Source organism: Denticeps clupeoides, chromosome 6, assembly GCF_900700375.1.
Source record: "Denticeps clupeoides chromosome 6, fDenClu1.1, whole genome shotgun sequence".
Taxonomy (NCBI): Eukaryota; Metazoa; Chordata; class Actinopteri; order Clupeiformes; family Denticipitidae; genus Denticeps; species Denticeps clupeoides.
In genome coordinates this window covers 5,513,567-5,526,684 of record NC_041712.1, presented here as the reverse complement: position 1 = coordinate 5,526,684, position 13,118 = coordinate 5,513,567, and the positions used below count along the sequence as shown (strand labels likewise).

The 13,118-nt window shown below is 43.1% G+C and overlaps 1 protein-coding gene and 1 long non-coding RNA gene across 5 annotated transcripts; one reads left to right on the top strand and one right to left on the bottom strand.

Moving 5' to 3' along the window:
- Positions 1-928: 928 nt before the first annotated feature.
- On the bottom strand, positions 929-2,615 carry LOC114791899 (uncharacterized). The gene is made up of 5 exons (XR_003750061.1): positions 2,500-2,615; positions 1,895-2,263; positions 1,375-1,440; positions 1,160-1,235; positions 929-982 (listed from the first exon to the last, which is right to left on the bottom strand). It is a non-coding gene; the product is annotated as an uncharacterized LOC114791899 (long non-coding RNA).
- On the top strand, positions 2,586-12,662 carry rasgrp2 (RAS guanyl releasing protein 2 (calcium and DAG-regulated)). Of its 4 annotated transcripts, XM_028982443.1 has the most exons (18): positions 2,641-2,746; positions 2,946-2,996; positions 3,085-3,253; positions 3,348-3,450; positions 3,860-3,916; positions 4,850-4,981; positions 5,732-5,882; positions 5,954-6,127; positions 7,249-7,365; positions 7,938-8,219; positions 9,521-9,637; positions 9,722-9,829; positions 9,921-10,036; positions 10,121-10,262; positions 10,829-10,865; positions 10,979-11,137; positions 12,064-12,140; positions 12,442-12,662. In XM_028982443.1, exons 3-17 carry the CDS (start codon positions 3,184-3,186, stop codon positions 12,111-12,113), a joined length of 1,815 nt encoding a protein of 604 aa, XP_028838276.1. In that variant the 5' UTR covers positions 2,641-2,746; positions 2,946-2,996; positions 3,085-3,183; the 3' UTR covers positions 12,114-12,140; positions 12,442-12,662. The 4 variants fall into 4 exon arrangements, 3 of the variants coding, with proteins under 3 accessions (XP_028838277.1, XP_028838275.1, XP_028838276.1); XM_028982444.1 differs by lacking the exon at positions 2,946-2,996 and having other exon boundaries at positions 2,586-2,746; positions 9,521-9,601; XM_028982442.1 differs by lacking the exon at positions 2,946-2,996 and having other exon boundaries at positions 2,586-2,746.
- The last annotated feature ends 456 nt before the right edge of the window (positions 12,663-13,118 follow it).

Here is a 13,118-nt window from a genome sequence, read left to right as displayed (position 1 = left end):
CTGTATATAAATAGAAAATTGTATTTCTGATATGTAATGAAAAAATTTATAAAAATTAAATATGCTCTTTCTTTTGCATCTTTCAATTTTCCATATGAATTAATAAACTAACAATCAATTAAACTGTCATTTAAAACTGAAAAAAGAGAATTCTGTAAATATCGAAATAAAGCAATTTATTGCTTTGGCCCATAAAATCCTCAATTGACTCTATGTTTATTTGTCATTTGGTACATTTTGATAGGAAAAAAGAAGATTGCAATCATTCACTCTTATTAAAAGAATCCACAAATGATGACAATTTTATGCACTGAGTGTTTTACAGATCCATGAAGAAACCAAAAATTATTGGGAGGAAATGACACTACGTGCAGAGAAGTTGCATCTATTGCAGTTCTTTGCCTGGCTGGGCCATTTATAGCTGTTCTTAAGCCATGCCAGAGGCCGTGATATTTCACTGGCATGCCTTGTGAATGTCAGTAGCCACACAGTCAGTCTACAGCACAGCTACTGAGTCTATAGCATCAGGGAATGGAAGCGGCTTCCCCACCTGACCTCATTATCTAATTATCTTGGGAACCGCCTAAATTGTACCATTTTTTTGCCCTCAATTTTTATGTCACAATGGTACCTCTTAAGCATGGATATAATTCAGGGGTGAAATTATATGTAAGAGAGAAATCTTTTGTCAAGGACCAGACTGTGATGGTCGACATCTCCAAAACTGTCACAAAAACGGGAAAAACAGTGATTAGTTGTCGCATGTGACACACCACAGAACAGCACCCAGTGCACACAGTGAAATGTGTCCTTTGCATTTAACCCATCCCCCTGAGGGAGCAGTGGGCGCTGTGTGAGGAGCAGTGTGTGGGGATGGTACCTTGATCAAGGAGACCTCAGTGACCCTTTGGCGGTTCGGGATTCGACCCGGCAACCTTCCAATTACGGGGCTGCTTCCTTACCTACTAGGCCACCACTGACCCTAGTGACAATTGTGACATCTTAATTATTAGGTCTTGGTACCAGATTTCACAGTTACAATCCTTGTGTAGACCATTCCATGAGTCAGAGCTGTTTTGAAGGCATTTGGGAAAACTGAAATTTTAGGTAGATGGTTTTAATGTTGTGGCTGCCAAATATTCTTTTAACCCATATTAACCTGTTGCTCTTGCTGGATGAAGGTCAAGGTTGAGGCAAAAGGGGTTCTTCTGCATGACATAGAGCCCCACAAGGGTCTAGAAAAACATGATGCACATGTCTTAATATAAATAGCTAATCAGAAAGTGATCTTATCGATAAACACTACACAACGAAAATATCTTGGACCGACAAAAGCTCTTTTGAGATTACACCTATGTTTGGGAATACTCATACCGTCACTATCTCTCCTTCCTAAGCCGGGTGGAAGGGAACAGCTGCTGAAGGGGGCACACCTCTCCACTGAAGGGACACGGATTTTATTTAATACAAAGTAATAACAAAGGGCACATCAGGAACCATTATCAATGTTGGGTACTTCATAACAGCACATCATTCAATGTGTCCACTGCTGAATTATGATTAGGTGGTCATTTATAACCTCATCATGCATGAGGAACTTCCTTCAGAAAGAGTATTAGGAACCACTGTTATTGGGTACTCCATCATTTTCCCCTAAAAAAACACCAATAGTTTCTCAGCATGAATGGCAGCCAATATTGGAATGGTGTTAAACAGGAACGTGCATCAGCAAAGAAACCCTCCAATGTCTGAATCCTTGTTGCATGAGTATTGTGAACAAACAACAATGAGACACACTACCACCAGATGGAGGCAAAGGACCTCTACTACAGTGGCTTCATCAGCACTGCAGTCTAATGGCAACCTCAAGACACCGAGATCAATAATCCTGTACCTGGATCTGAAATTACATTGCCAGTGCTGTCTCTCGTGCTGGAGCTCACAGTTCGTCTTGCTCAGACAATTAATTCTCCAAATGATGGTTTACTCCGCCAATGCACTGAACTACCATAGATTCAGACCTGGTTCTGGTTCTGTCAGTTTGGTTCATCAGGGTGAGGGCTGAAATGAAAGATAAAGAGAGGGAAAACCAAAAATCCCTAACCAAACCTAAACTAACATAATCTAACCTAACCTAACCTGAGTGAATGAGACAGAACCAAGAATTTGCCATTTTGAAGTACTGGAGCATTTGATCTATATGGATATATGGATTTATGGGTGTCTGGTTCAGGAACGGTATCATTTTATAAAGTTCGCAGACCTGATGATCACAAAAAAAAAAAAAAGAAATGGTCATGAGATCTTTTATGTCTTAGGTCAAAATCTACACATCCTTAAAAATTATTATATGAAAAAAGAGATACACACACACAAAAATAAAACACATTGATAGAACAGTTAGGCTGCTGAATTTGAACAAAACACAGGGAACCTCATACATGCATATAGAATGTATACAGGGTAATGTATACATGTTTTATGGTTACAGTTACTTACAGTCTTGGTTGTAGTGGTATCTGTGGGAGGCTTGTTTTTTGCAGGCTGTTCAGCGTTAGAGGAAGGAGTGGTTGGCGGTGTGTTTACACAGACACATCCTGTGCACAGACGTTGAGGTGGTGACCCTGGTTGTTCATGTGGCAAGAGTTCAGGAAGTGTTGGCTCAGAGGGGTTAATGAAGAGAAAGTTCTGCTTTACAAGCCAGAGTGTGGACCAACACATCTTCAGTTGGTGAAACCAGAAAAAGGTAAATTTCCTTTTAACAACCTTTTCTAATTATTCATCACCTGCAAATGTCATACATGTGTATTGTTACATATGTGTTTCGTATTTATGGTAAAAATGAATGCTGAATGTTGGTTAGACAGATATGTGAGCCAAGTGCTTCTCATAAGTCCAGTGGGATCCCACCTCACTGGTTTTATTTTGACTTTTCTATCTGCTAGGTTTTCATACTTTTATCTGGCATGAGGCTAACCGAGCAGAATAAACAAAATGTAAATCTACATTTCCATATGGTATCTCTGCAGATTGATTTTCATTACTGCACTGTAACCCCATGTGATGTTTTTTTTTCCTCTGCAGCGTGACGACGAGGAAATCAAAGGGACGCGGCAGTACTAGCTGTGGGGGATATTCAGAGGGGGTGAGAGAGAAGAACAAAGCCGATAGAAAGAGAGCGCGATGGAGAGCATGACATTGGATCAGTCAGCAACAGTGGATGAGCTGGTGGAAGCTTGCATCAAAGCGTTCGGTCAGTGCCGTGTTGCCGCTGCTCTCCTGCTCCTCCGCTGAGCTCTACTGCATTAGACTGAATCCTCTCCGTCTCTCTCTCGCCTCGTGCACAGATAATGAGGGGACGCTGGGGGACGGTTCCCTCGTTAGGATGTTTCTCATGATGCATCCATGGTATCTTTCTTCTACTGATCTTGCCAAAAAACTCCTTCTGAAGTATCCTTCCAAAATATCATTAAACTGAACTGAAACCCTACCAGCAATCCACACTAACAGTGAAATATTCAATGAAATTAGGTTGATTAGTCATGAGCATATTGAAAAAAGCTGTTATCACCATATAAAGATTAATGCCCATTGGGATCCTTCATTGGAATTGTGTGAATATTCAGGAAGACTGTTAATTGTCCCATATTTACCCTGGTTAGATTCATGAATACATCTATTTTCAGTTTAATTGATCATTATATTTTTCACCTGCTCATTAATTATTCTTTAAGCAGTCTTGCTCATGAAGACGACAGGCCGTGTCCATACCATCTGTCACATCACACTGATGGTGACAGCACTGTGCCATTTTGTGCAACTATTTTGACATGTTAAGCGATCCTTGATTTTTGATTAGACTGCAGGAGGATGGATGCTCTTCGAACCGCAAGTCCCAAATCTGCCATCTTGTCAAGTAAGACGAGTCGTCATTTTTGGGGACATCAGTAAATACATTTGAGACATTGAAATTGTATTGCATTTTGTAAGTTCAATTAAATTAGTATTTGAAAGTTAAATTAGTATGTAAAATTACTATTAAATTAGTCTGTAAAATTGCTATTTTAAGGCATCTAAATGACATAGTCCTTTTGAGCAGCAAAATCAGTGTTGCACCACTGTCATCAAGTGTATTTTCAGCAACACTTTAGAAGTGGTGGGTGTATGACGCTCACGCTGGATGTAATGTGAAGTGATTGTCGTTGTGAAGCGCTGCAGCACAGCACCACACTGTAATCACCACAATGCATCTGGTGCATTCTGCTACCTCCGTTAAAAATCTTATTCTAAACATTCAAATTACATTAACAATAAAAATCCACAGAAATATAGAATATACATATATTATTTTATCCCCTGATATCCCCTTGAATAATTTACATATTAAATCTAAAGGTAGCGGAAGGGTCCTTCTCTGGAATAATCATGCACCATTCCAACTGACCTTTTACTCCCAAAACGCGCCCCTGTGTTACTAAGAGAGTCGGGATAATATTTTCATTTTTGCATTAGTGCAAAGTCTGCTTTACACCCCAGGCTGTAAACTATATGCTATTAAATCATCAAAAATAAGGTCCCGAGTGTTTCTTGCCTTGTGCTTCATGTCTACTAGTGGGTGACACACTTGCCTATGAACCAGAAGGCAATTAAATCACAGGTTCAAATCAAACTTACTCCCCTTGTGTCCCTGAACAAGACATCTCCAAGTGTCCCTCTAACTACTGATTGTGAGATGCTCTAAATAAGAGCATCTGATAAATGCTGTAATATGTAAAGTAAAATGCTGAGGAGTTTTTTTTGTCTCCTGGAAGCTAATTTCTTCATGAAGACCTGTGCCTTTCTTATTGAGGTACTGGATAACTGAGTTTCCGGCTGAGTTCGACCTGAACCCAGAGCTGGCTGAACAGATCCGAGAGATCAAAAGACATCTGGTGCAGAAAGGACATGTGCACTGCAGTTGGCTGATTGACATTGACAGCGTGTGAGTCCACATCTTTTTTCTTTGTTCTGTCCTGTATTGGTGAACCACTGAACCACTTTTATGCATCTCAATTATACCTGCCTGCTTTGGTAGCTGTCAGTGGAACCATGAAAATGGACGGGTGGAACCAGTATGACATAAGTGGCATTTAAATAACTCTCAATTTTAAATATAAAACATTAATAAAATGTTTTTGAATAAAATAATTTGTGTTCTTTGTGTGCAAAGAGCATATAAAAAGCTTTTCATATATTAACTTTTATGATCCTCCTCTGACTGTCATCTTATTGAAATCTTTTCAGTACTTTGTGTCCAGAGCATCTTGTGTGTGCTCCTTGAATCCCTCCTTTTAGACCCTGTCTCCTCTATAATAGAAGGAGTCAAGGAAGTGATGGCCTGTCTTGCTCTGGAGATCCATCACCACAGGCAGAAATGACATAAAATGCAGACGTGGCTTCACTTATTTCGCTGTTGTTGCCGTGTTTGTGTTGTGTGTATGTCTATTTCAATTTAGCACAGATTATCTGAAGTATAACATTTGAAAGTACACTGAAGAAAATTAATTTTGGTGGGATTGATCTTTTTTGGACTGAGGCGAATTTTAGGATTCTCTGTTTCAGACACTAGGGTTTGGAGATTCATTTTGTGATCGATGGCAATGATGTGGGTATATAGGCAGTGCTTCTCTCCTTAAAAGCTGAGGGAAAAAAAATGATGTGAAGCTGAAATGAGGCAGTGTCTGCTTCTCAGGCCCTCATACGAATGGAGACGTCAGCTGAGCAAGCAAAGCCAGTTGGTATTGAAGAAGAGCAAGAAGTCTCTGCTGTTTGACCACCTGGAGGCCTCTGAACTGGCAGAGCACTTAACCTACCTGGAATACAAGTCTTTCTGTCGGATCTTAGTAAGCTAGCATTATAATACTGAAATTTTACTTGTATAAACATTCCTAAAGTTCCTGTATCTATTTCTCAGTTCCAGGACTACCACAGCTTTGTGATGCACGGGTGCACGGTGGAGAACCCCATCCTGGAACGTTTCATCACCCTCTTCAACAGTGTGTCTCAGTGGATCCAGCTCATGGTTCTCAGCAAGCCCACCGCCCAGCAGAGAGCTGTGGTCATGTCCCATTTTGTCAAGGTGGCCAAGGTTGGTAAAAAAAATTACAACCAAAATGCATTCTGGGATGAAAGGTGCCTCTAGGTTGGGTCACCAATCCTGTTCCTGGAAAGACCTTGTCCTGCACATTTTTGTGTTTACCTTCATTTAGTACATCTGATTCAACTTCTGTACTCATTATCACCCAGTACTTGAGCTGAGTGAGGTGTGGTGGAACATGGAACGATCTAACCTGTGTTGGACTGGTGTTCAGAATCAGAATATCTTGATTGTCATTGTAAGAAGTACAACGAAATTAGGTGCAGTCCTTGAGCCACAGAGGGATCTCAAATACTGTGTGTAAAAAAAAAAGAAAAAAAGAAGCTAGCTTAAAAGAAGACATTGTCACGTCCATGCGGGCATGACGAGGCAGGTGAACAGAGAGTGACGAGAAATGAAGGACGGCATCACGAAATAGGGGTTTAATGGTTAAATCACAGGACAGGGGAGACATCCGAGACGTAGACACTGGTGAACACGGAACATAACATTAAAGACCTGACGGCGAACAGAAACGAACAGGGCAGCTTTATACAATTAACACAGGTGAAAACGATTAGGGAACATTTCACATGACAACAATGAAACTCCGGTCCCGGAGTAACCCCATTTCGGACCGGATCGTGACAATCCCCCCTCCTATGGCACGACCCCTGGCGGGTCAGACAAAACAGTCCATGAAGGAGGGAGGAAAGTCCAAACACAGAGTCTTAAATGGTCCAAGTGGACAAGAGGAATCGAACGGAATCGATTTGAAAACCAGAAAAGATTAGATGAACAGCTGTGAGGAATGATAAATGAATAAATGACTGGTCCAGTATTCAAGATGGACGAGCGGCGGATCCCGGACCGGAGTAACCCCATTTCGGACCGGATCGTGACAGACATATATAAAAGTCATATATAGAAGACATATATAAATCAAAATATGATAAAAAATATAACATTTTAATGAAAGTTTCCTGGACCAGTGTTGGTGACCCCTGCTCTAGGTTCATAAGTGGTTTGGTCTTGAAGCCAGGAGCTTAAACTGCTTTGCTAGGAGCTGTGCTGAGGGGTCCTGAACACTTGTCCCAATTTGACAGATTTGACAGAACTGGCTTTGTCCCCAGGAATTACTGCACTTGCAGAATTTCAACACTCTGATGGCTGTGGTTGGAGGGCTCAGTAACAGCTCCATAGCCAGACTCAAAGACACACAGGCGCTCCTCAGCAATGAGGTCCACAAGGTAAGACTCAGGAAAATGATCAGAGGCTTTGGATTTCCTTGCCAAAGAAGACAGACCAGAATTTTCCTCCAGTCCATTTGATCCTTACAATGTTTACATTTACAGCATTTGTCAGACTCCCTTATCCAGAGCAACTTACAATCAGTAGTTACAGGGACAGTCCCCCCTGGAGACACTCAGGGTTAAGTGTCTTGCTCAGGGACACAATGGTAGTAAGTGGGATTTGAACCTGGGTCTTCTGGTTCATAGCGAGTGTGTTAACCACTAGGCTATTACCACCCTTACAAAACACTTAACCACCCGGCCGAAAGGATTGTTAGGTATTCACACAGAATGGCACTTTTTCTCTGAATTCTGACTGGTTGCATTGTACCGATGAACATTTGTCATAATTATTTCACCTAATTAATTATGTCATGTTCTCTAGACAAAGGTGGACAAAAGGGGAAACGATTAAATGATCAACCAACCTGTCAAATAGTTTTGCACCAGTTTATGTTACTTTTGAGCCAGAACAAAAATTAACAATTGCCCTGGAAACATACAAAAATACATGTTATGTCTTCCCACAGGAGTTTACGAGTCTGGTGGAGCTGTTAACGTCCTGTGGAAACTATGGCCCGTACCGCCAGCGGTTTTCAGAGAGTTTGGGCTTCCGTTTCCCAATCCTTGGGGTGCACCTGAAGGACCTCATTGCAGTGCACGTGGCCCTGCCAGACTGGGCAGATAAGGGCAAGAGCCGGGTAAACCTGGTGAAGACCCAGCAGCTCTACGCCATCCTTAGAGAGCTTGCAGATGTCCAGAGCACACCGCCAAACATCACCGGCAACAACGATCTTCTCAGCTTACTCCTGGTACACCTTTCTCGTAATATAGACCTGAAATGGTATTACGAAATCCGCTAATACCCGGTTCTAGTGGTGGCCTAGCAGTTAAGGAAGTGGCACTGTAATCAGAAGGTTGTCAGTATCCGCCAAGGTGCCACTGAGCAAAGCACCGTCCCCACACACTGCTCCCACACCGCCTGTCATGGCAGAGGACACATTTAGTTGTGTCAGCATGTGCTGTGCGGTGTATCACAATGAAAATTGCTTGGCTTTCACTTCACTTGAAAAAAGCAGAGGTGCTAGCACCTTGCACGTGCTAGTAATTGGAAGCATTTAAAAGAAAACATGAACATGGTCCATTGTCTTCTGCTCTGTGTGACGCTAGAGAAGAGCCAGAGCAGGAAAGTGTGCTCTTCAGTGCTCCCATGCTGGTGCTGCTATGACTGTCAGTCACGTTGTTCCCAAATGTAACAAATGCCTTTCAATATAATCTACTGTCTTCTGGGGAAACAAACTGTCTGATTTCGACGTTGCATTTTAGGCAAGAAAAGTGTCCTGTGAAATATTTTGTCAGTGAAAACACACGGGGACGGGCGCAAAAAAATTGCACTGCATTCAGGGGGCATGATATCTCAGGTTGCTTCACAAGGTATTTAGCAGGTTTTGTGTTTAGCTACCTTGACCAGAGTCCTGCAGACAACTAGTTTTGTAAGCCCCTTGCCCAACCTTTACCCACAGCGCTTAAAACCAGTACAGGCCAAAAGTTTGGACACACCTTCTGATTCAATGTGTTTTCTTTATTTTCATGACCATTTACATTGGTAGATTCTCACTGAAGGCATCAAAACTATGTGGAGTTATGTACTTAATAACTGAAAACATGTTTTATATTCTAGTTTATATTCAAATTAGCTGGCCTTTGCTCTGATTACTGCTTTGCACTCCTGGCATTCTTCAAGAGGTCGTCACCTGACATGCTTCTCCAACAGTCTTGAAGGAGTTCCCAGAGGTGTTTAGCACTTGTTGGCCCCTTTGCCTTCACTCTGCGGTCCAGTTCACCAAACCACCTCGACTGGGTTCAGGTCCGGTGACTGTGGAGGCCAGGTCTCCACTTTTTGCTAAGTACATAACTCCACATGTGTTCATTCATAGTTTTGATGCCTTCAGTGAGAATCTACCAACGTAAATGGTCATGAATGGTCAACACATTGAATGAGAAGGTGTGTCTGTAGATGTTGTTCAGGAGACTTGTGCCATGGTTAGTCCTGTAGTTACTGCAGCTTTTGACTCTGATAGTTTATGCCCGAAGTTCTGTACGTGTCTTGCAGGTCTCGCTGGACCAGTACCACACAGAGGAGGAGATTTACCAGCTCTCCTTACAGCGAGAGCCCCGCAAAGCAAACCCATCCGTGAGTGTCCCTCACAGACACTATGAAGCTAATGAGGCCAGTTCTACATATTTTACTGTTTCTTTTAAATTGCAATTATATTACATTCTACCATGGTTTTTATAACATCTCTTTTTTTAGACTCTCACCTCTGGACCCAAATCGCCTCTAATTGAGGAGTGGGCTTCCTCTGTCAAGCCCAAAGCCGATCCCGCCATCATTAGCAAACACATCGAGAAGATGGTAGAGGTACAGGCCTACAGGATTTTCTGCCTTATGGATGTTCTCTTTACCCTGGATCAATGAGCGGCGTGATAAAAAAAAATCTCAATTTTTACAGTCAGTGTTCAAGAATTTCGACACGGACGGAGATGGATTCCTTTCCCAGGAGGAATTTCAGATGATTAAAAACAACTTCCCTTATCTCAGCAAGTTCAACAACCTGGACAGAAATCGGTACGAAGACTACGCCGCTCGAGGCTTGGTCCTCGCAACTGTCTTCACTGTTACCCACTCATCTCGCTTTCTCTCGGTCGAAAGAGACGGGCGAATCAGCACCGAGGAAATGATCGAGTACTTCAACCGGGCCAGTACCACGGTGGGCTGTAAGATGGGCTTCGTCCACTCCTTTAAAGAGATGCACGCCATGAGGCCCACTCTCTGTGAGCACTGCTCAGGCTTCGTAAGTATAACGATGATGGGCGGGGCTCGGTCACAAATGCCTGTGCTTCCCGTTTAATTGCACGTACTGTAGGTGCCGCAGCGGCCGAGATGCTTTTTCCCGGCGTGTCGAGCCGTCCGGGTGGTCCAGCCACTGTGGTCCCGCACGCACGGATGAGTAGCCATGCGGTCAGCAGCTCATTTGCACCCTGTCCCTTTTTATATGTGGCGAGGCGCTTCGAAAGCGGCTCTCTCAGGGCGGCCTGCGGGGAAGGGAAGTAAACACGATGACACCATGTTCTTAGAAAATAAGCGGCAGCGAGCGGCGCACGTTCCGTCCACTTCCTGTTTTGACACGTCTGTTGGACCACTCCCAAACATGAGAACGCTGCACTTTCCCATCTTAAGAAGAGAAAAAAAAAACGATTTCGTTTCAATGTTGCTCTGATAAGCATCTATTAATGCATCACAAGCCGGGCGATTGCATGCTGCGAGTTCTAGTTAATGATGCTGGCAGCTAATGGAAAGGTCAACCCTGGCATCCAAACCACAGCTGTTCCAAACCGAAACACTGATGCTCTCTTTCAGATATGGGGCTTTTACAGACAAAGATACAAATGTCAAGGTATGCCTATCATAAACAATTTCTCTCAATTTTTCACGTGTGGAATGTAGACATGTGTAAGTGTTTGTGCCATGTCTCTCTCTCTCTCTCTTGCTGTTTTTCGCCTGTGGCAGCCTGTGGCGTGAGCTGCCATGAAGCCTGCCGTAGCCAGCTGGCTATCGAGTGCCGTAAACGGAGTAGGAGCGCGAGCGTCAGGGGTCCGGCGGCTCAGCATGCCCGCTCCCTCAGCTTTCCTCCTCCTGCTGGGGCTGTGCCAGCTCCACACTCTTCAGGTACGCACACACACACACACACACACACACACACCGCACCCTCATGAAGAGGATTTACAGCACACGCCCTGAACAGCCGCAATCTGAAAGCGCCATTAGACCAGAGCCGTTGCTCGGTCAGTGGTGGACTGTGGTCAGTATGGTCATCCTGATTGGTGTGGAGCTACACAGACTCGCTTCTGACATGCTCATTCAATACAGGCCAAAAGTTTGGACACACCTTCTCATTCAATGTGTTTTCTTTATTTTCATGACCAGAATCAGAAGGTGTGTCCAAACTTTTGGCCTGTACTGTATATGAACCTTGGACACAATGACCCTGTCGCTGGTCCACTGGTGTATATGTCTTACTATACCAGGAATCAACTGCAAGACTTTATATTAATCAGTGCTCGTCCCCTCAGCGGAATCACCTTTCAGTGATTTTAATGTTGTGGCACAAACACTTAAACACATTCAAGCACACACAAACACACACAGTAAAGAGGCATGAATCCGAACTCATACTCACAAGAAGCACAGGTAATAAAAAAATCCACAAGAGGGGTCGTGTTTGACAGATTCGCGTAAATTCCGCCCTCTAGACACTTTCACGTGATGACTACATGCTCACAAGCACCCTGACCACGTACTGCGCACATTCACCACACACTCACACACACACACACACACACACACACACACACACACACACACACACACACACACACACACACACACACACACACACACACCAGCCAGCCAGCCAGCCCGGCCTGCAGCTATACGATCCATTTACGGCTGCAGACATACAGTATTTATTATGTCCGTCTCTGTTTGTGTGCTTAGCTGTTAAGCGGCACAAACGCTACCTCTGGGGAGTGTTTTTATTGAACACATTCATTCTCTGACGAATGTCATCTCCCCCCCCTCTTCTCTCACCACAGAGGAGATTCCCAGCAGACTGGAGGATGAAGTGTTTGACATCCACCTTTGATGAGGCAGAGTAAAATGAATAGATGGGGTAGGGAATATTTATGCACCTGCTTTGTACTGTCAGTGCAATTCCCTTTTAATAGTTTAGCAGCGAAGTACTTGGGAAAGGAAGAACTTTAGCGAGGAAGGACAAGATTCACTCGAATCCACGGCCTTGGCATTCTCAGGTTGTGCTGCTATTTCAGAAACCAGCCAGCAGGACAAACCTCATCTGTCACTGTCACTGGAGAAAACCTGAGAACATTCGAGGACAGGAAACACAGACTGGTGTTTTTATCTTTAAAAAAATATATATCTATATTTTTTTACTTCTTTTCTCTGTTTTCAAGGGGATTGGCCTGAGGCTCTCAGCGGAGGGGATTTGATTTCGAAGACCCAGCCGAAGTGAGATGATGGCTCCCACATCAGCAATTCCAGTTGTGCTGAAGGCGTGTGACATTTCTCCACGGTTGTGTCTTTTTTGGGGTGATAATTAAAATGTTTATATATCTATAAGACATTTGCACAATGAAAGGATGAGTATCTCTCAAAATTAAAAAGTTTGATTGTACTTGAGTCTGTCAAGGATGTTTTGTTCCCAGATTTTATGCCACTAGGGGTCACCGTTGCATTTGCTCCAAAAAAGAAAAAAGAAAAAATTCTACCGCCTCATATCCGCCTGTCATTTATTGTTATGAGTCATTTTTCTTTACAGGTGTTTTATGACTCTGTCATTTCTGTTCTAAGGCTTTCTGACATGCTTCTGCTACTGAGCACGCCCAGATTCCTTTTCTAATCTTTATGGCCACTCTTTTACTCTTAAGAATGGGGACAGTTTCGGTGATTTAGGGGCTCGTTTTGCCCTTTTGCTCTGCATCTCCCCCTCCTGTTTCCAGACTTTTCATGACACTGAATCTATTTATTTATGGACGTACAGAATATAAACAGATTATTATCATAGGACAGGAAAAAAAGGTTGATGGGTCGGTATAAAACATAACCCAGATGATGCAAAACTGAACGCAGT